Here is a 23,919-nt window from a genome sequence, read left to right as displayed (position 1 = left end):
GTAACACGTGAAGCATGCACATATTATTTGCGCCATTTGTGGCCACAGTAAATTGTACTTCAAGATAATATTCTCAGCATTTGCAGCTCACATCAGACCACAGGCTTGGCTAGAGCCCCCCCCCCCCCAAGAAGACTTAGGCACAGTTTGACATAAAATCGTTCAGTTAAACCAAAATATTTCATGTCTAACTTAACTCATTGATTTTATACCTTGAATGCAAATTACGTGCAAGTTAGCCATGCCTGTTCCTCATGGTGTCTTTTATCCACACCCTAATTCACCTGGAATCTACATGGTTTATTCTTAGGCGCTGAAAAAATTGTCACACTCATGCAGCTTTGCACAGCAATGAAATAGGATTATATATTCTGTATTTGTTCCCAAAATGCAATTTTAATCTACAAGGCAATCTCACTCAGTGGCTTGTTGTGTGAAAGCGATCGGCTGAACAAATATCCTGGTGAGGCTCAGCATTGTTAAACGATGTGCATTGTTCATCTTGTATCTTGTTTGTTTGTTTGAATTAACATAAGGCGTCACGAAAAACAAGAAGACAGGAGGGAAATTTTTTTTAACACCTCCGCTATGCCTTGAGCTGGGGTAGAGCATGGACAAACATGCACTCACACGCACATGCACACACAAACACACACACGCACACGATTTATCTTGTATAAAATGCAAATGTATTTACACTTTCAACCCTGTTGCACATTTTGATGTTTGTGTTTTAATAAGAACACTTACCTACCAGTTCTAATAAATACAGTTAAATAGTCCAAATTGCTCCTGGGATTGTTTTAATCGCTTTAGACGATGCTTGATCAACGCCTTTGTCCACTTGTCTTCTGTACTCTGGCACTAATCTAACTGGCCAGGAGTTTGTCTTGCTTGCAATTTTAGATATCTGTAGCCTGCAGCTGGTTAGTATCCTTCAGTTCTGCCCTTTGTTGATGAACAGCACTTAATTTCTGCTGCAAAGCATACATCTCGGTTGTCCAGGTTTTGTAATAAGACCTGGGCATCCTGATATTCTGGGTTTTCAGGCATATCTTCTGAGTTATCTTGTCTGCTGTTCTTGTTTTTGGGATTCTTGTTGTTGATCTGCTATGAACTGAAATAATCTCACCCAGGACTCTTTTTATCCCTCATACCCACAAATTTGACAATATTCCCTGCCGTTTATAAAGAGTGGTTTGAAAGAAAAGCTGTGTTGAAGGTGTGTGATGTACAACATAAGACAATGCAATTTTGTCAGAGATATTTCACCTGGACACGTTCACACCTGTGAGAGTGAGCTTGCAGAAAAGCTTGATCTATCACGCCATGTTGCTGTGGCTCCAGCTGGAGACCCCCCTCATCAAACTGAAGCATTATCTGTGCTGTCGATCTCTTCGACCAGGGTCCTGCATTTTTAAAGACATAAATCTTACACAAAAGAATTCACGCAAACTTTACTTTAATACACCTACTGTTGCATACTGGAATGGGAAGATAATTTTCATGATTTTGTAGTCAGGTCAGAGCAATGGTCTGACATATTAGGGATGGGGTATTTGCACACAATGATCAGACAAGAAATTAAAAGGATGGTGACAATAGCATGATGGTCCAACTAACTTTTTATTGTGTGCGTGCTGTCTTACATGTAATAACTTATTTGTATGATGGATACTACAAAAGCCTCCCTCACTGACGGCACAGGGTTCATATATTTATTATGTACTCTTATTTATATTTCAACTAGTACGGGCCCGTAGGGGTAGCCGTAGGTACGGGCCCGAAGGTGCGTGCCCGTAGGTGCGTAAACGACGACTGGATTGGGGCATTTTTTCACCACCCCTCCCCTCTCACCCCTCCCCCCTCCCCATCTCTCGCTCCCTCCTGTCTCCCCCTCTCTCGTTCCAGTACCCTCTCTCGTGGGTGAGGCGTGCCAGTATCTGCAGCTTCGTTCCTTCGCTCTCGTAAACGACGACTGCATTGGGGCATTTTTTCAATGAGATCGGACCAACCGTATCATAAATGGCCATAATTTGGGAAACACCTGGGAAACATACTCAGGTCCCCAGCGTCAATTGTGACGTCATATCAAACGAAGAAGAATTGTGACGCCTCCTCTCTCTCGCCCCCCCCACTCGCTCCCCCCTCTCTCTCACCCCCACTCTCACCCCTTTCTCGCCCCCTCCTCTCTCCCCCTCTTTTGAATTGTGACGCCTCTTCTCTCTCACCCCCCTCTCTCCCCACTATCTCGCTCCCTGTCTCTCCCCCTCTCACCCCCTATCTCACCCCTCTCTCCCTCCCTCTCTTTACTCCTCACTCCCCCTCTCCCTCCCCCTCCACTCTCTCCCCCCACTCTCTCCCCCTCTCTCACCCCTACATTCGCCCCTCCTCTCTCGCCCTTCTCTCTCTCTCGCCCCCACTCCCACCCCCTCTCCCGTCCCCCTCTCTCGCCCCTCTCTCTCGTCCCCACTCTCTCCCCCTCGTCTCGCCCTTCCTCTCTCTCCCCCCTCCCCTCTTGCCCCCACTCTCCCGTCCCCCTCTCTCGCAGATATTGGTCGACAGATAAATGGCCGTAACTTGGGAACCGCTCGTCCGATTAATATCAAATCTCGAAAAGGCACATCCGCAGGTCCCCAGCAATATTCCTGGCAAGTTTCAATCAGATCGGACCGTCAATCGTGCAAAAAAAAAAATAAACATTAATTTTGACGTCATTCGTGACGTCATAGCACCGTGTCTTGTCATTGGTCGACAGATAAATGGCGTAACTTGGGAATCGCTCGTCCGATTAATATCAAACCTTGAAAAGGCACATCCGCGGATCCCCAGCAATATTCCTGGCAAGTTTCAGTCAGATTGGACCGTCAATCGTGCAAACAAAAATAAATAAATAAAAAACATTAATTGTGACGTCATTCGTGACGTTATAGCACCGTGTCTTGTCATTGGTTGACAGATAAATGGCCGTAACTTGGGAACCGCTCGTCCGATTGACATCAAGCCTCGAAAAGGCACATCTGCGGGGCCCCGGCAATATTCCTGGCAAGTTTCAATCAGATCGGACCGGCGGTTGTCGAGAAACGGCGGTCGCAGACAAACAAACAGACGGACAGACAGACAGACAGACAGACAGACAGACAGACAGACAGACAGACAGACAGACAGACAGACAGACAGACACAGAGATTGCTGGAATTATAGATAGATGTCAAACATGAAATCAGAGCCATCTCCCTCGACATATTGCGTGCCTTCAATATGGTCTGGCACCCTGCCCTGCTCACCAAACTCTCTTTTGATGGTATCCAAGGACATCTCCACTCATGGCTCACATACTTCCTCTCCTGTCACAGCCAACATTTGGTCCTTAATGGAGTTCTCTCATCCCCTTTTTGTGTCCAGGCTGGAGTACCTCAAGGCAGCGTTCTGGGCCCAGTTCTTTTTCTGGTTTTCATCAATGATCTCTCTGACTCTGGAAAATCCTTTTATCTCTTTGCTGATGACCCCACCCTCTGCCATACCATCTGTCATCCCTTAGATCGGGCTGTTAGAAGAAGCAGCAGCTTCTTCGCTCTCTGCAGATCTCGATAAATTTCACACTCTCACTATGTCTCTCTGAAAGGACCATCTGAACCCCCCCCCACCCCCTCCCATCTACTCTCTCAACAATTCTCTTGAAGAAGTCCTTTCCTACAAGCTTTTGGATCTTCCTATCTGCCATGATCTCTTCTGGAAAAGCCACATTTCCAAGCTGGCCTCCAAAGCCAGTCGCCGACTGGGCATCCACCGTTGCGCAAAGTCCTTCCTTGGCACACCTGAGCTCCTGACCACATACAAAGCTTTCGTCCACAGCCTGATGGAGTACTGTTCTTCTCTCTGGGCTGGTGCTCCCACCTCTCACCTTTCTCGGCTTCACACTGTAGAAACCAAGGCATTTAGAATCATTGGTATCTCCCGCGTTGAGGTGGAGTCTTTAGGTCTCTCACTCTCTCACTGCAGGCAGGTCGGTGGTCTTTGTCTTCTACCATCTCCTCTTCAGCCTTGCGATCTCTTTTTTTAATAGATTTATTACAACAGCTCTATCATAGATTTATTACAACAAGCAGGAATTGGTGGGAGAACTAGCGGTTGGGAAATTCAAACAGAAATGGCAGGAAAACCCAAGATGGGCATTGCAAGCAATTTCACACTATTTCCAAGCATGCATACATTCACCTTATCCCCTACGCAATATACCCACCATCAGATGCCTTGTAACAATTACTTATATTAGCACTTCTAAACAAAAGGTGCCAGACACCCGAAGAAATGAGCGTGGGTAAGAAATTGCATGAGAAGAGAGAGGTAAGAAATTGTAGCGGTCAGAAAGAAAGTGTGGGGTCATTAGCGTGCCCCAGATGTACCTTCCACAACCTGGTCGGAATTGTGGGCGCCCAATGGTTATGGATCCCTGCTCACCTCCCACACACTCTCTCCTCGGTCTCTCTATCCACTATGTTCGTGCTGGGCACACTCGATGGTCTTGGGCTGGCTCAATGGAATGTATAGCTGAGCGGGAATATCGGCCAGTGAGGTGAGGAGAACAGCATTGGTGTAAGCGGGCGACTTAGGTACAGCCGGGCTGTGTTGAAGGTGCGCTGGGCTTGTGTGGCATCCATATGTGTTATGTAAATGCCACGACAAATGTGAAAGAGCGAGTTTGAAATGTAGAGAGATAACGAATGGAAAGAATGAAGAATAAGAAAGATGATGAAGAAAGTTGGAAAGAAAACTTGGAAAGATAAAGAAAGCGAGCGAGTAAGTGAATCTCCAATCTCATCTCTCATATGCCTTGAAATCCCTCACGTTTCATCTTTTATGGCTCTCCCCCCTCCCTCGTTCCATGGCTTTGAGACCACCCCATTGATGCGGGCTAGTGGGGGCAGTTGGGGCCCCCACTGGTGGTGAATGGTGGGGTTCTATCTCTCTGCCCGGCAACTGAGTTTGATTGGTCAAAAGGGGATCTTCTCAAAGGTTCTGTCTGGGAAGTGGAGGGGCAAGAACTTAGCGCCCACCTGTCAAGGGTGATGCATTGCTTCCATTTGTTTGGAAGTGGGAGGTAGGCTATTGAAGGCAAATGAGGCAGTCCCAAGTCCTCCTCCTTCCTCAAGCCAATCATCCTAAAATATGCAAATTGGTATCTGTCTGTCTGTCCACGATACATTTGGTCGTTACTTATTCAATCTCAGCCAAACTTGACAGAAAGACTAAAGGTCACATAAAGGGGAATGATGTTTTGACATCAACTCACCTGCTGAAATACATACCATACATGCATACATACAGTACTGTATGTCGAAGAAAGATGTTAAAGGAACAGCGACATAGACATTATTAACAAAATAAATCCTAAAGGAAATAATAAATACTTGAACAAAATGCCAGACTATTTTCAGGTTCCCTAGAATCTGTTGAAATGATGGGATCAGGGAAATCATGAGGGTGTGCAAAGGAAGGTGCAGAGGGTCAAAGTAAATGGACAAATCAGACTGGATTGGTGTCGACAGTGGGATCCCAGAAGGAAATGTTCTCGGTCCAACAATGTTCGTTCTATTCATCAAGGATAGGCCGGACACAATACTGAGCCACATGCAGATGTGTGCTGATGATACGAAAGTCTATGGTCAGGCCTCAGATGCTCCAGCTACATCCATCATTCAAATTGATCTTTACAGTGCTACAGAATGATTCCAGGACTGGCAGGTTCCCTTTAATCCTGCAAAGTGCAAGGCCCTTCATCTTGGCAGAAGGAATGCCTGTCAGAAGTATAATGTGGGTGACTCAGAACTAGTAGAGGTACCTGACGAGACTGATTTGTGTGTCATCGTCGACAGTAAACTATCCTTTCAAAGGCAGGTATCGACACAGGTAAACATGTCAAATAAAACCTTGGGCCTCATAAAAATGACCTTCACAAACCTGGACAATGAATCCCTGCCCGTACTCCTCAATATCTTAGTACAACCACTACTGCAGTAAGGAAATGCAGCGTGGCACCCTCGTCCTGGAACAGACAAATGAGAAAGTTCAGAGAAGAGCCACGAAGATGGTACCTGCTGGTCGTGACCTGCAATACCAAGAGTGACTCCGCAAGCTGAACATGTATTCATAATAAATATCATCATTTTATACTTACCCTGTGCATTGATAAGCTCCAGATATGACCTTCCCATCTGTGTTAAGAAGCAACTCAACTAGATATGGTGTCTCCCTCTGCAAAGTATACCTGAACATTTGTAATGAAAGCATCGTCTTTCCGATCGCAGACGTCCATTAAATAAATCACCAAGCCTGCCATGCTCACACGAGGTAACACCGCAAGGTTCAAAGTCCACTCACTGGCAGGGATGATCAGGGAGCTCGAGTAAAACGCGCCCGTCCACAGGCCTTGCATTGGCACACATCGTCAAGAGTTTTTGCAGTAGGCGGTAAGATATCATCTTTTTGGCCGAGTTGATCCAAAATTTCTCCAAATCTTTCATTGCTCAGAGGCAGATACTTTCTCTTTGATACTTTTCCAAGTACTTTGGGTTTCTTTCAGAAGCTTTGTGAGCAATTTTAGGCACAATCCTTATGTGGCACGTATAATATACATTCCTTTCCTCACCCATGACCGGGTCATGTTGCTAAGGGTTTCTGTGCATGCATGCCGAGCATTCTGGGGCAGATTATGTCATTTTGCAAGTCGTGTATTGACAGAATATATCCAGGTCAAGGGTTCACACCAACAGAGTATCAACCTAGACGAGGTCACACACTCAAGTTATTTGTCACACAATCGAATGTCATAGCAATATTTTTCCACCAATGAATCACGGAGGACTGGAACAATCTTCCTTCAGCTATGGTGAATGCACTCTGTAGATGTGTTCAAACAAGGTGTGTACAAATACTGGTGGGAGGTTTTGGGTGGTTTTTTTTGGCACAAAACAGGTTTTGTTACATGATGAATGAATAAACTTATTGGAAGAAGAATGGGAGAATGAGAGGAATGTTTCTGTGTTTCTGCCTTCACTGGCATGCATCCCTCCTTATTCTCATTCAAATTGTACCAAAACCTGTTTTGTGGAAATTGAGCTGTGAGGACACAAGTATATGCTTCCGTACAGGTACAGGTGATGATGATATGATGATTTATTGGTTCGCGGGCACCAGCAGTGACCACCATTTTCGTTGTGTCTGTGTGTCTGTCTGTCTGTCTGTCTGCTTGTGACTCTCTCCAGAGCATAGTTCCGTGACGCAATCTTGATGAAACTTGGACACCAGCTAGATATCATGGTCTAGTTGTGTGTTTTTGCATGAAGGGCGTCCCACGCCCCTTGTGGGTGGAGCCACGCCCACTTGGAATACATTTTTTATCGATTTTTTTTCTCGCAATTTCATTTCCTAGAAGCTGTGCGTAATGTCCATAAGTACAACATGTGCGTGCCCGTACGTGCAAAAAAAAAAAAGAAAAAAGAAAAAGAAGAATTGTGACGTCAATCGTGACGTCATAGCACCGTGTCCTGTCATTGGTTTGGTAAATAAATGGCCACAACTTGGGAACCACTTGTCCGATTAATATCAAACCTTGAAAAGGCACACACTCAGGGCCCAGCAATATACCTGGCAAGTTTCAATTAGATCGGACCAGTGGTTGTCGAGAACAGTGGTTGCAGACACACAGACATACACACAGAGATTGCTGGAATTATAGATAGATAGATATACATCTATCTATAATTCCAGCAATCTCTCTGTGTGTGTCTGTCTGTCTGTTGGATTCGCTATATATGCTAGATATCCCTTATTGTCGGGGTGTGTGTGTGTGTGTGTGTGTGTGTGTGTGTGTGTGTGTGTGTGTGTGTGTGTGTGTGTGTGTGTGTATGTCTGCAACGCGAGGCTCCACAGCATGAACCAGCGAACCGATTTCGATGAAACTTTGCCAACATGTGGAATATATACTGGGAATGTGCGCGTTTGAATTTCGTTGCCAAGCAACCACCTGTTGCTGTGCAGCGGCCGAAAAACCGCGTACAGTATTTTCAATACTTGTCCTTCAGTTTTGAATGTAGAGACGAGACTTCGGAATTAAACACTTCGAGATATTTAGAAAATTTTACTTGAGCCGATTTTTGATTGAGGTTTTATTTTTCAAATGGTAGTCCTTCAAAAATCAGGTGTCTATTTACCGTCATTTTTTATGAGGGGCTTAGGAAAGTGGGTGGAGCTTAGGGAAAGTGGATGTGGTTGAGGAAAAGTGGGAGTGGCATCGGAAAGTGGGAGTGGCGTATGAAAATGGGCGTGGCTTATGGAAAGTGGGCGTGGCTTATGAAAAATATTGTGTGGCTCAGGAGGTGTGGTCAAACAAGAGCATTGAGAGAAGTTTATCGGGTTTTCCGTGTATGTGTGTGTGTGTGTGTGTGTGTGTGTGTGTGTGTGTGTGTGTGTGTGTGTGTGTGTGTGTGTGTGTGTGTGTGTGTGTGTGTGTGTGTGTGTGTCTGCAACGTGAGGCTCCACAGCACAAACCAGCAAACCGATTATTTTCAAATGGTAGTTCTTCAAAAATAGGGTGTCTATTTACCGTCATTTTTTATGAGTGCCAGTTGGCAAAATATGCAATAGGACAAATCTTGCCAGGCAGAGGAACAATTGTATGTGAACCAATACGTCTTGGCAATGAATTAAATCTTCGTCAGTGGATCGGTCAGAATGAAAAGCATCGTATCTGGTGCTTCGATCCTCGCGACTCCCTCATGACCTACCAGCTTGTCTGTCTGTCTGTATGCGACTGCCGTTTCTCGACAACCACCAGTCCGATCTGATTGAAACTTGCCAGGAATATTGCTGGGGCCCCGCGGATGTGCCTTTTCGAGGTTTGATATCAATCAGACGAGCGGTTCCCAAGTTACGGCCATTTATCTGTCAACCAATGACAAGACACGGTGCTATGACATCACGAATGACGTCACAATTAATGTTTATTTATTTATTCATTTCCCCCCCCATGAATGACGTCACAATTCTTCTTCGTTTGGTATGACGTCACAATTGACGCTGGGGACCTGAGTATGTGCCTTTTCAAGGTTTGATATTAATCGGACAAGTGGTGCCCAAGTTATGGCCATTTATTTACCAAACCAATGACAGGACACGGTGCTATGACATCACGAATGACGTCACAATTATTATTTATTTATTTATTATCTTGCCAAAACGAAGTTTTTGCAAGATATGTTAGTCAGCTTGTATGTGTTTTTTTTTTTTTTGTCTGTAATCACGTATAAAAAATTCTGCAGAGCACAGTTATCATTGGAAATTTTTGTAACTTCGCATATCAGAGGCCTATAGAGGTCCCTTTCAGCACATAAAATTTTGAAGGTCAAGGTCAAAGGTAAAGGTCACTGTCGCAAATCAGGGGAGTCGACGAAACACTTATTTTTTGAGTAATTTTGATCGGATCGTCTTCAAACTTCATGGGAATATAGTTCATCGTCTGGCGCTCAGCTGATTAATTTTTGGTGGCGATTGGCCTTGACCTTCATGGTTAGCACCAAAGGTCAAACATATTTGACCCCAAGGTCAAATTTTCAACTTTTAGGAACCATATCGTGTAGTACCTCAAATTGAACACCTCGATGAGTGCTTTCTAGATATGTCAAGCTTGAGACATTATGACGTCATTTGGTGACGTTATGAGGAAAACACATATTTTTCATGGTTACTGTAGAACGATTCTCATCGGAATCTCTCGTAGGCAGATATTCCTCAAGGAGTCGCTCCTGGTGGATAGCAGCTCTGTTCACCTCAGTGTGACCTTAAATAAGTCACACGTGGTCACCTTTTGGCAAGATACGAACATTGGTTTATTGATTTGTTTTTTGTGAATACATTTGTGAATACATTTACAGAGAGAGGGGCGAGAGAGGAGGGGGGAGAGAGGAGGGGGAAAGAGGGGGGGAGAGGAGGACAAAGAGAGGGGGAGAGAGGGGGAAAGAGATGGGGGAGGGAGAGAGGAGGTGAGAGAGAGGGGGCGTCACAATTCAAGTGAGGGGGAGAGAGAAGGAGCGAGAGTGGAGGCGAGAGAGAGGGGCGAGAGAGGAGGGGCGAGACTAGGGGGGAGCGAGGCGAGGGCGAGAGACAGGGGGCGTCACAATTCTTCGTTTGATATGACGTCACAATTGACGCTGGGGACCTGAGTATGTTTCCCAAGTAATGGCCATTTATGATACGGTTGGTCCGATCTCATTGAAAAAATGCCCCAATCCAGTCGTCGTTTACGAGAGCGAAGCTGCACATACTGGCACGCCTCACCCACGAGAGAGGGTACTGGCACGAGAGGGAAGGAGAGAGGAGCAGGCGAGAGAGGGGAGAGGGGTGAGGGGGGGGTGAAAAAATGCCCCAATCCAGTCGTCGTCTGCGCACCTACGGGCACGCACATATAACTACACACTAATGCACTACATATTGAAACGTTTTATGAAATAACACAAAGAGATCGACGTTCAGTATGTGGAGAAACAATTGGTTAGATCATTGCAGCTCACACATGTTGTCGGATTTCCAATCACACTTCAAAATCAGTTTTGTTCAGTGAAGACAAACAAACCGCCGCCACCTTGTCGCGTGCACTGATTTATGGGTAACAGCCGACTGATGACGGTTATTGCAACACTCGCTCGATAACACCATCTATTAGCACTGAGGTAACTGTACTACAAACACTGATCATCGTATTTTTTTTTTTTTTTTTTTTTTTTTTTTTTTTCTTTCTCTCTCTCTATATCTCTCTCTTTGTCTCTCTCTCTCTCTCTCTCTCTCTCTCTCTCTCTCTCTCTCTCTCTCTCTCTCTCTCTCTCTCTCTCTCTCTCTCTCTCTCTCTCTCTCTCTCTCTCTCTCTCTCCTAGTTTTATGACAGTTGTTGACGTACTTCATAATCATGGGGGTGCGGCGCTGGAGCGCGGGTCTCAAGAGGAAGTGAAGCTGCAGTTGCTACGCAACAGGAACGCCGCGTGCTGACGTCACTCTCCGTTCATGGTTGCTTTCTCAGGCTTCACGTGTTCAGTCCATGAGACGTAACATCCGATTCCACAATCATGTGATAACGCTGAAGCGCTTTTCTGTTCACAAACGCTTTTGGCGTCGCGCACGTCACATACATTTACAGGCAGTAAAATATGGATGGACATGTGAATAATTCAGAAGGGCATGTGATAAGGGAAGAAAGAGTATTGACGATACAGGGGGTTATTAATTTGCCTGGGATAGATCGAGTCTGGAAGAAGAGCAAGGCGGAGCAAATGAGGATTTCCTATCTCTTGTCTTTGTCTCCAAGTCTCTAAGATTGCTTTTCATCCCAGTTCGAAGAGAATCTGACGAGGGAAAGTGCACTGTTCAACCTCTTCTGAGTAAACAAGCTCAAATGAGCAAAGATCCTCGTCCTCTTAATGATGACGTCATAAAACGAATATGACGTCATTGTGACGTATCAGGTTTGCAATAAATTATCTGTCCTAATGCCCGGCTTGATTCCCGCAAATAAAATTCAAACAGCTTGCCTAGTTTCGGAGATAATGGTATAGGCGATTTCCATTAGCGGCGATATTATGACGTCAACTTTTTTTTTCTCGGAAGAATTTCAAAAATCGGAGAAGGTTACTGCCTGCGCGTGGGCTTTCTGCATATACATGGCAAGTTTCACGAAGATCCGATTAAAACTCTGGGTTGTGAAACAAAAAGTCAAAAAATAGGAATGACATCATAAAAATTGATATGACGTCATAGTGATGTATCATATGTGCGGTAATTCATCTCTGCTAATGCCCTGTTCGATTCCCACAAACAGAATTCAAAAAGCTTGCCTAGTTTCGGAGAAAATTTTTTAGGCGATTTCTAATAGCGGAGATATTTTGACGTCATAACTTTTTTTCTAGGAGGAATTTTCAATATCGGAGATGGTTACTGTCTGTGCAGGGTATTTATACATATACATGCCAAGTTTCAGGAAGTTTCGATGAAAACTGTAGGATGTGAAACAAAAAAGTCGACAAGAAGATGAACAACAACAACAACAACAACAACAACAACAACAACAACAACAACAACAACAACAACAACAACAACAACAACAACAACAACAACAACAACAACAACAACACCGTGAGTAAGACTTGGAGATCCTCCACGAGGATCTAAAAATCGCACCATGGTGGAGGTGGAGGTGGGAGAACAACTGGGGGACAAAGGAGCACAACGGTGTAAGCACGACTCCATTGTTGAGATGTGAAGATCGGAGTGGTGGTGTCAGGTTGTTGGATTTTCGGTGGGAAAACTTTGAGGGTTTGAGAAGTGATTTTGGGGAACTTTAGCGATTGGGTTAAGTTTAATGAGTGGGCGGTCTGCAATGGGGAAATGGGTAACCATTCAATGAGAAAATATGTAGGGTACAGAGTCGTAGGTATATTCACAGTGAGGGGTAAATGTAGAGGCAGAAAGAGACCAGGGTGGATGAGTATGGAGGTACGTATGGTGTTTTTAGCACAATGATGAGGACACATGGAGAGAATCAAACGCTATTTTATTTTATCAAAGCAGGCCTCACTTGGCCGAGCCAACAGAGGCCTCACTAGGCCGAGCCTAGAGCGGCCTCACTAGGCCGAGCCAACAGTGGCCTCACTCGGCCAAGCCTAGAGCGGCCTCACTCGGCCGTACACGATACTAAAGTACACAGTGTAATTGAGGATAAACAGAAAGGATTCATCAACAAGTCAGTGGACTTCTTCTGTCGGATGGCCTGGCCACTCGATTGGCAAAATACAACGCAAATCCTCAAAAAAAAAGAGTCGATCAAGATATAAAACTTATAAACCCAAAAATTACCGACCAGTCTTCTGGGGAGAATCCCCCATCCAATAACAGGTCATTAAATTTTGGGATGTAATCGCTTAACGAGAAATATGAGAAACCTAAAAGTGCCTGTTTGTTATTCTTTCGGTCTTCTTTTTCCTCCTTTTCTTCTTATTCTTCTTCTTTTTATTTTCTGACGGTCTAACTCAAAATTGGTTTAAGCTAAAATATTTAAAGAGCTTGAAAATATTCCACGAAAAGTACACAAAACTGCATTCCTTTGTCAAGGAAAATGGAGGGAACAGAGAGGTTGGCAGTACTACGATGGTCAATCAGACTGATGGGGCAGGGCTGCGAGACACGTTTAACCAAGGGCCAATCATACCGATATGGGTGTGGATAATGGTGTCATATCAGGGTTGTGTGTCTATGAAGTACATACTATGGAAATGTACTGTGAAGAATGAGAGTGTACTGTCTATCATCAAGATATAGATCAATTACTGCACCATAGTCCCAAGAAGGTAGTCAGGCATAACAATACCATCTCAAGCATGCACGCACACACACACACACACACACACACACACACACACACACACACACACACGCACGCACGCACGCACGCACGCACACACACACACACACACACACACACACACACACACACACACACACACACACACACACACACACACACACACACACACACACACACACACACACTGTACTAATAATACACATGCATGAACTATATCAAATGCCTCTTTGTTATGGAAAGACAGTGAACATAGTACATCTAGACATTAAGGCATTTGATAAGGTACCACATCGGAGTTTGTTAGCCAAGGTGAGGGCTTGTGGAGTGGCTGGTCAGGTAGCTAATTGGATTGCAAACTGGCTTAGTGGTAGAAAGCAAAGAGTGGCTGTGAGTGGGAGGATGTAAGTAACGGGGTATATCAGGGATCAGTACTCGGACCATTACTATTCATTATTGACATCAACGATTTGGATAATGGGGTAAAGAATAAGTTTTCCAAATTTGCAGATGACACAAACCTTGGAGGTGAGGTGGATAGCAGAGGGGGTGGTGATCAGATTCAGGAAAGTATTGATACTTGTACAGATTGGGCAGAAGATTGGCAGATGGAATTTAACCTGAGTAAGTGTAAGGTGTTGGGGATGGGGAAGAACAATGAAAATAGATTACAGGATGCAAGGGGTAATTTTGGTGCGTATCACACAGGAGAAGGATCTGGGGGTGGTAATAGATATGGGAGGTAAGCAGGCAGCACGGTTCCAGGCAGCGAAAGGTAAAGCAAATCGGGTTTTAGGTTGTATTTGGAGGGGGATCAGTTATAAATCAAAAGAGGTGGTGTTAACATTGTATCGGAATTTAGTGAGGGCCACATTTAGAATATTGTGTGCTGTTCTGGTCACCACAGTTCCGGAAGGACATAGATGCCAGAGAGAGGGTTCAGCGCTGGGCTACTAGATTGATTCCGGGCCTAGCTGGACTCAGCTATGAGGAGCGGCTGAAGGAGACAGGATTTTATACACGAGAAAGGAGGCGGTTACGAGGAGATATGATGGAGATGTTTAAGACAATGAAAGTTATCGATGAAATATGTGTAGATGAATTATCAACAGAGTAGCCAGTGATATGACCAGGGGCCATAGCTTGAGAGTGAAGAAGAGGAGAGTTAAGACGGTAGCAAGGCAGGGGACTTTTACTCAGAGAGTAGTTGATGCATGGGATGGTCTCTCTGGAAAGGTCGTGGCAACAGAAACAGTAAATAAGTTTAAATTAGAATTCGATAGGTACCTGGAAGTTATGGAGATAGAGGGGTTGGTGATGTTGATAAGACTTTTAGGGAGTTTGAGCATTGATGGGTGATTGTGTGCAAGTGTACAGAGTGCCGTTGGTGGGGGTCTTGTCAAGGGGGGTTGTGTGGTTGATGTTGTGTTTTTAACCAAGCCTATGCTCCCTCTGCGAGGGGAAGAAAAGAAGAGAAAATTACAAAAACCACAAATTTGTATCTTGCCAAAACGAAGTTTTTGCAAGATATGTTAGTCAGCTTGTATGTTTTTTTTTGTTGTTGTTTGTTTGTCTGTAATCACGCATAAAAAAATTCTGCAGAGCACAGTTATCATTGGAAATTTTTGTAACTTCGCATATCAGAGGCCTATAGAGGTCTCTTTCAGCGCATAAAATTTTGAAGGTCAAGGTCAAAGGTCAAGGTCACTTTGTCGCAAATCAGGGGAGTCGACGAAACCCTTATTTTTTGAGTAATTTTGATCGGATCGTCTTCAAACTTCATGGGAATATAGTTCATGGTCTGGCGCTCAGCTGATTAATTTTTGGTGGTGATTGGCCTTGACATTCATGGTTAGCGCCGAAGGTCAAACATAGTTGACCCCAAGGTCAAATTTTCAAGTTTTAGAAACCATATCGTGTAGTACCTAAAATTGAACACCTCGATGAGTGCTTTCTAGATATGTCAAGCTTGAGACATATGACGTCATTTAGTGACGTTATGAGGCAAAAGCATATTTTTCATGGTTACTCTGTAGAACGATTCTCATCGGAATCTCTCGTAGGCAGATATTCCTCAAGGAGTCGCTCCTGGTGGATAGCAGCTCTGTTCACCTCAGTGTGACCTTAAAGAAGTCACACGTGGTCACCTTTTGGCAAGATACGGGTCACCCTAAGGGTGACATTGGTTTATTTTATTTTTATTTTTAATTTCACCAATGAAAAACATAAGGTAACACAAGTACCCATCAAGGGCATGAAACTCGTTGGGGGTCAATCCACTGGAAACAGTAACACGCGAAGTTGTGTAACCTACCAGGATTGGCAGTACCAATCGGCATTCGTGGTCAGTTCGCAACCTGCTGGAACGTAGAGTTATCTGTGCCTGGCGCCCTCTGGACCGGGTGTTCAGGAGGAATCCGAGTGCTTCCCCTCGTGGTTGAACTTGAACCCTGGATCTGTCACAATTTGTTGCCTGAGAGTGGGACCACCTGACTCCATAACATCGGGAGTCAGGATTATGAAAATTCAAAATTATGACTGAGCATGATTGGGGTGCAAATTTTAGTTAAAAAGTAATTGTGTAGGTATGCCGGACCAAGGCGAGCAGATCATCTAGGTGTGCTTGGATGAGAATGACAAAATGGAGGAGGAACCTATGGTCCAGGGAATTGTATACAAGAATGATATTGAGGGAGAGTATGCAATGGCAATACCAACAAAGCTCGAAGACCCTAACCCCCATTCCACTGAAAACATGGCAAAGGATAGCAGATCGTCATCGCCATCACAGTCCGGCAATGATCGCATGATGATATTCATGAGACAGATGATGGCAAAGATGGAGTTCAGGCTGGAGATGATGGGCAATGGCTTAAGGCATGAGATGGAATTGATGGGCGAGGACCGAAGGTATGATATGCGCGAGGGACAGGCAGACATGAAGACAATGAGTGATGATGTGGCATGGAAATACCGAGCTGTATGGGATGATGTGAATGGAGTAATGGGGTGTGTGTATGGTGTCCTGGAAGAGATGAAGGCGGGTCAGGTCAAAATAACAAATAAAACAAGCAGTCATAGACTGGTACTTACGAAATCGTCAGCTTTACCTCTGACCTTGTCTAATAAAAGCTGTCTCTCGAGAAGGTAGCGACGCAAACCAGAAGTTTCGACAATGATTCTGTACCAAACCATCAAAAATCGTAACATCGACCGAAGCAAAAATCTCCATTTCTCCACGCAATTATTTAATATTATTTTATCAAAGTCACAAAACCGTAATATTCGGCCATCCACCAACAATCTTTACATAATCCGACGGCTTAGCGAGTCAGGTATGCGACGATAACCTTTATTGGGATAAAAATGACTTTTAAACACCATCTTTATCGAAAACACCGTCAGCGCGCACACGGAAAACATTTACGTGACTCAATGCCATCACTGCTCGAGCGCACTGCACCACATGACGAGCTGTGACGCGGCAAGTGAAATATTTTTTATACAATTTTAAACCGTCTCCAAAACATCCGATTTAATGAGTGGGCGGTCTGCAATGGGGAAATGGGTAACCATTCAATGAGAAAATATGTAGGGTACAGAGTAGTAGGTATATTCACAGTGAGGGGTAAATGTAGAGGCAGAAAGAGACTAGAATTTCGACAACCGAGTTTTAAGCGTCCTAAGCGATTGCAAAAACTGAAGACAAAATTAAAATTGAAGTTAAAACGAACTCGTAACGTCGACCGAAGCAAAAATACTCCATTTCTCCACGTGAATTTACAGAATTATGTTTGACCTCACTGTGACCTTGACCTTTGACCGATTTTGACCAAAATCTAATCAGCACGAGCCATCACCCTCCTGAATCACGTGGTGTAATTTGACATTGGTAGCTTCTTCCGTTCTCGAGTTATCGTGCCTACAAACAAACAAACAAACAAACAAACAGAAACGGAAGGCATCAATATACTTACGAAATCTTTAGATTTCATTAGTAACAAACAGAAACGGAAGGCATCAATATACTTACGAAATCTTTAGATTTCATTAGTAACAAACAAACACACAAACAGAGGACGGAAGTCATCAATATACTTACGAAATCTTTAGATTTCGTAAGTAATAAAATACAAACAGAGATAAAAGGACTTAAGGAAGGGGAGGAATAATAAAAATTACAAATCAGAGGTAATACGGAGGTGATAAAAAAATTGAAAAAGGCCCAGAAAGAAACCAAGGGGGGAACTGATAGCAGTGAAGTGAGTCGAGAAAGTGCAAGACGTTTGAGTTTGGCTGGTAATTAGGGTTTGTTCCACTCGTCTCTCTGAAGAAGCTCTGGAACTCAATCTATATAGACTTGACTCTCTCCACCTTAAATTGGGACTTTTGCCTCCCCTAAACCCCACCCCACCCCCACTCACATCCCCCCTCTGTCCGTAAGAGGAGTTGTGGCCACCCAGAGATCATCCCCTCGTACGTGATAGGTGCATTGGTATTCTGACCCCAATTGGCCCCTGTGATTGGCTCTCAGAGTTTTGGTGCGCTGCTTCCCTGTGATGGATCGAGCCATTTGGCATGATATTTGTGGTTCCAGGTGTTCACCAAACCAGTGTGGGGTGGTTTGGCGTAACATTTGCAGCGAGGGTTGGAAATAGCAGGGTGAGTGAGTGCGGGCTTTTTTGGGGAGTGTATGTGATGAGTAATGTCGAAAATGGATACAGAAAAGCATGTGGAACAAGAGCGAAATAGCTTTGCAATACTTATTCCCGATAGGTCCTGATGAATGTTCATTTATTTTGGCAGTGTATCATGGCACGTTCAGTGCTGAAAATAACAAAAATTGTAAAAACAAGTAAAAAAGACATAAAATTTCATAGCCCCAGTTGTTTTAGTAATTTTGCTGTCTGGAGTTAACTATTTACATATATATTTACAACTAAAATGGACGCCAGTCTACCAGTCAGCCATCTTAGATCAGAACGCAAAATAAAATGAAGTGCATGTGTAAGCCATCATGTACTTTGCTTGCGCCAAGTTTGAACAAAATCGGACAACACTTGTTTGAGCAATGGTTGGGGACACATTTAAGTAACAAAATGTCTGCCAGTCAGCCATATTGGATCTAATGTTGAAAAGGAATGATGTGCATACGTAAGCAATCACTCATTTTCTCGTGTGCTAAGTTTGAATAAGATTGGTAAATGCATGTCCAAGAAATGGTGAGGAAGTGTTAAACACTGGGGTTTTTTACAACTAAAATGGTCGCCAGTCAGCCATCTTTGATCGGGTCATGAAACAAAATGTCTGCCAGTCAGCCATATTGGATCTAATGTTGAAAAAAAATGATATGCATATGTAAGCAATCACTCATAATTATCTGTGTGCTAAGTTTGAATAAGATCAGTAAATGCATGTCCAAGAAATGGTGAGGAAGTGTTCAACACCGGGGGTTTTTTTTACAACTAAAATGGTCGCTAGTCGGCCATCTTTGATCGGGTCATGAAACAAAATGATGTGCTTATGTATATTATCAATTGTTGTCTTTATGCAAAGTACGAATAAAATCGGTCCATACATGTCCGATATATGGTTGCGGATGCACGCACACACGCACACACACGCACGGACACGAAAATCAAGACCAAATCCATAATCCCCTGTTTTGGACTCAGTCCAACGGGGGCTAATAACCCGATGTAAATCCATGAAGCAAAAGCATGTGTATGGCTTATGTGCATGTAAAATACATTATGTTTATATACTTGGGATCATTCCAATTGCACTAGGCCATGGACTAACACCCAGGCTTAAGGCCTGGGACCTGCCGATTCATGCGATGGTGGCACATGATTTTATTGGGGTGGAGTCAGGCCAGCTGTCCAGCCAATGGGTGTAAAGCAGTGGGGTGGAGTCAGGTCAGCTAAACACTGACCCACATAAAATATGTGATATCTATCTATAATTCCAGCAATGTGTGTGTGTGTGTGTGTGTGTGTGTGTGTGTGTGTGTGTGTGTGTGTGTGTGTGTGTGTGTGTGTGTGTGTGTGTGTGTGACCGCTGTTTCTCAACAACCACTGGTCCAATTTAATTTAAACTTGCCAGGTATATTACTGGGGACCCGAGTATGTGCCTTTTTAAGGTTTGATATTAATCGGACAAGTGCTTCCCAAGTTATGGCCATTTATTTACCAAACCAATGACAGGACACGTTGCTGCGGCCATTTATTTTTCCAAACCAATGACAAGACACGTTGCTGTGTAGGCGTGGCCAATGGGGAAAGGGCACCATTTAGTTACCGTGGCATAGGAGTGGCAATGGTCAATGGCAGCAAATGTCATGGCAAGCAAAGACAGGGAGGTAAACTTGATTTTAATTTGGATTTTAATTAACTCTGTGTGTGGAAGTATCACAGCAGTTGTTACTTCAATACAAGCGATAATTCGTTGAATGCATGTGAACATTCCGTACGGGCAGCACCACTTCCGGATTGTGATGACTCAATGTATTCTAATAATTTCTCGATTTCTTATGCGCATTTATAGATAAACACAATGCCCCAATCCAGTCGTCATTTACGAGAGCGGAGGAACGGCCTGTGTGGTTGTTTGAAAGTTTTTTTTTTTTTGGTTTGCACATACCCCACGCACGCACGGGCACGCACGTACGGCCATGCACGTACGGACACGCAAGGGTGAAGGAACGGCCTGTGTTTGTTTCTGGAACACGGTTTGAAAGTTTTTTTGTTTTTTTTTTGCACGTACGGCCACGCACCTAACTCATCGTTATAAAGTCATGTACCAAGTTTCAGTTGAATATGTTAAAGGGTATGGGGGAAAAGTCTGAAAACTACAGGTTGGACGCACAGATGGACAGATGGATGGAGCGAACCTTTCGTCCCCTCCAGTGAAACCGGTAGATGATTCATAAGAAAATTACACGTATAGGATTTCTAACTACACACTCGCAAGGCATACCTGTCCATATTAATACAATATACTTAAAAGCTAAATAGACTACAACAAGAGAACTAGCTTTATTCTCTGTGTATGTTTCTTTCTCCCCAGAGATTCAAATCCACAACAGGACGAAACATTGATGTGAGTGAGTGAGTGAGAGTCACTGGTTGAAGAAAGAACTTAATACATGTGGTAGGACAAACACCGGCTCCACAAGGTAGGGCCTAGTTTGCTGTTCCACCGTTTTAGGTACATATTTATATTTCATATGCAGAATGAAAATTCATATCCAGTGGGTCCACAGTCACCACGGCATTACGCTGAATGTAAGTAGCAGTCGAACCATCCTGTACGACCTCAAACAAGGATTAATGGGGCCAATGGACCATCATTGCCATGGTGCATTCCCAGGTTGATTGGGTTTTTTTTTGCTGCAGATTCAAACGTAAATCAAAAACCACGTGATGTGGTGCACCACTGCAAGCACGACGGCGGGAGTAAACATAATCCAGAAATATTACTGATTACTATTCATCAGCCATCGTATCATATCAGCCTTTTCATCATGGACGTGCATCCTGCCGTGTTCTGATCACCTTGTTGTCCGCGTAGGTTCAGTCGTGGGTCATGGTCATGGGTAAAGGACGAAGTGGGTCAGCCATCGGCCATTCGTCACAGGGTACGTGTGGCCTCTCTGATTGCTTAATTACTGCTAATCGGGCGTCCCTAAATGGGATGCACAGAGCGGGAGAGCCGAAGATTACCGCCATTAAACATGGCAAATGAGCGCCGTGTTTAAGGTCGTTAAAGTGAGCGTCAACAACCGCGACAAACCACACACGATTTATGAGAAGATCGAGACATGGAAAGGGCATGGGGTGCCTGTGGCGGCCACGTGCATGCACTTCCACCCCCCTCCCATGTGCTTGCACCTCCACCCCCCTCCCATGTGCTTGCACCTCCACCCCCCTCCCACGTGCTTGCACCTCCACCCCCTCCCATGTGCTTGCACCTCCACCCCCCTCCCATGTGCTTGCACCTCCACCCCCCTCCCATGTGCTTGCACCTCCACCCCCCTCCCATGTGCTTGCACCTCCACCCCCTCCCACGTGCTTACACCTCCACCACCTCCCACGTGCTTGCACCTCCAACCCCCTCCCACGTGCATGCACCTCCAACCCCTCCCACGTGCATGCACCTCCAACCCCCTCCCACGTGCATGCACCTACATTCCCCTCCCACGTGCATGCACCTCCATCCCCATCCCACGTTCTTGCACCTCCATCCTCTCCCACGTGCATGCACCTCCACCTCCCTCCCACGTGCTTGCACCTCCAACCGCCTCCCACGTGCATACACCTCCAATCCCCTCCCACGTGCATGCACCTCCAACCCCCTCCCACGTGCATGCACCTCCATTCCCCTCCCACGTGCATGCACCTCCAACCCGCTCCCACGTGCATGCACCTCCATTCCCCTCCCACGTGCATGCACCTCCATCCCCATCCCACGTGCTTGCACCTCCATCCTCTCCCACGTGCATGCACCTCCACCTCCCTCCCACGTGCTTGCACCTCCAACCCCCTCCCACGTGCATACACCTCCAATCGCCTCCCACGTGCATGCACCTCCAACCCCGTCCCACGTGCATGCACCTCCAACCCCTCCCACGTGCATGCACCTCCAACCCCCTCCCACGTGCATGCACCTCAACCCCCTCCCACGTTTATGCACCTCCAACCCCCTCCCACGTGCATGCACCTCCAACACCCTCCCACGTCCATGCACCTCGATCTCCCTCCTACATGCCTGTACCCCCCCCCCCCTAACGGTTTATTGATATCTCCACCCACATCTCGAGTTCTGAAAAGATGTCCCATGCGGCAAATGTCCCTCAAACCCAAACTCTCCATCAGCACGGATTTCAACCCACGCCTGCTGCAACCCCCTCCCCTTGCACCCACCCCAACTATTGGCCCAAATCACGACCCACAGACTTTATATGACATTTCTCCCCTGGAAGCCATGGAGCTGTTGGTGTTCGTGCTCATTCTGGGTCCACTTAACGCAGGTGACGGTCACACCAAGTTTTTCGACCGTTAATCAGGTTAAGCTCTTTGCATTGTGGGGAAGGTGGGGGGGGGGCATGGTCATCATTGGTTCTGTATTTATTACCTGTACTGCGGTAATTGTTGGAAGCTCGTCTTATGTTACCTGCATGATCATAAATTGAATGATATGAAACGTTGACGGATAAATGACGTCACAATTCGGAACCCCTCCCACTGCCTCACAGTCAGTTTATGGCTACTCGCAATTACTATATGAAGGATCTCTGTTCATTACCCCGACACCCGAAGGTGAAGGAGGTTATGTTTTCACCCCTCTCTGTCTGTCTGTTTGTTTGTCTGCTCTGTCTGTCTGTGTGCACGATATCTCAAAAAGTTATGGACGGATTCGGATGAAATTTGGAGAACAGGTTGGGAGTGTGACAAGGACAAATTGATTCGATTTTGGTGAAGATCCGAATCCGGATCTGGATACGAGAATTATTTAATTTATAAAGTGATTCTTCACCATTGAGAGATGGGGCCAAAAACGACATAGTGTCGTATAGCATGATATTTAAAAAATGTATTGGGCCAGATATGTTGTCATTGATCAGGTATTGCATGGTGGAGGTATGCGCTCTACCGAGTGCCCTTCTCGTTATTTACTGTGTCCCATGAATTGAAGCCGTGTATCCTTTACTCCGGTGCTGTCTTGATCTCCGCACAAGATGGTGAAAATGTAAGTTCAGGTATTCTGTTTCTTCCCAAAAGTGGACCTCTGGGAGTCTGGGACTGTACCCTGGCCAAATTTCCCTGCTCGTTTACACCGATCCTTCAAAGCCTTTGGGATTGGGCAAGCATGCAATGTGCATCGAGCGAAGGTTTAACCATATTGCCTCATTTGGATCAGTTCTGTTCTCGAACTGCCATGGCGACCTCAAGGTGCTCCATGGATCGTGAGCTACCAACGGGGCATCAGATCAAGATGTACCTATATCATTTAAGTCTGATAAACGTCACTGAAATTCCTTCGGAGGAATCAAGTAAACAATTGTTTTTAATTATTTTTATTTACAGTGATCCAAGTCTCATGGACATTTGTGTATTTTTACATGGATGATCTTCATTTAATATAATCATCATACTGTATGTGCTATCATATTGTAATGGAGTTATGGCGTATATGTATATGTATATGTATATGTATATGTATATGTATATGTATATGTATATGTATGCATCGTGTATGCATGCTGCCGAAACACCAATGATTGCATCTATAACAATAAAACTAGAGGGGAGCACTCGGTAGAGTGCAAAACCTCCGCCGTCAATACTGCTGGGTCACTTAAGTGAACCTGATATCCAATTCATTGTAGGTCAAAACGGATCACACTCTACTGAACCACGATTGAATAAACTAAACTAGATCGACGCGCATGTAGAAATGCCAAAAAAATAAAATCGAAATTTTTTTGTAAAAAAGTTGCAAAATGTTGTTTT

The 23,919-nt window shown here is 44.8% G+C and overlaps 1 protein-coding gene across 1 annotated transcript in view; it reads right to left on the bottom strand.

The window, feature by feature from the left end:
* The window catches only part of LRRC34 (leucine rich repeat containing 34), a 71,038-nt gene extending 64,667 nt beyond the window's left edge, over nt 1-6,371 (bottom strand). The window contains exons 1-2 of the mRNA XM_085899182.1: nt 6,179-6,371; nt 1,289-1,409 (exon numbers count right to left, since the gene is read on the bottom strand). Of these exons, the coding sequence (XP_085755308.1) occupies nt 1,289-1,409; nt 6,179-6,215 (158 nt within the window). The 5' untranslated portion in view covers nt 6,216-6,371. The remainder of the gene's footprint in view (nt 1-1,288; nt 1,410-6,178) is intronic.
* Between the last annotated feature and the right edge of the window lie 17,548 nt (nt 6,372-23,919).

The sequence above is a fragment of the Eptatretus burgeri genome, chromosome 10 (assembly GCF_056783735.1).
Source record: "Eptatretus burgeri isolate ZD-2024b chromosome 10, Ebu_testis_v1, whole genome shotgun sequence".
Classification (NCBI taxonomy): Eukaryota; Metazoa; Chordata; class Myxini; order Myxiniformes; family Myxinidae; genus Eptatretus; species Eptatretus burgeri.
This window is presented reverse-complemented; position numbering and strand designations above follow the sequence as displayed.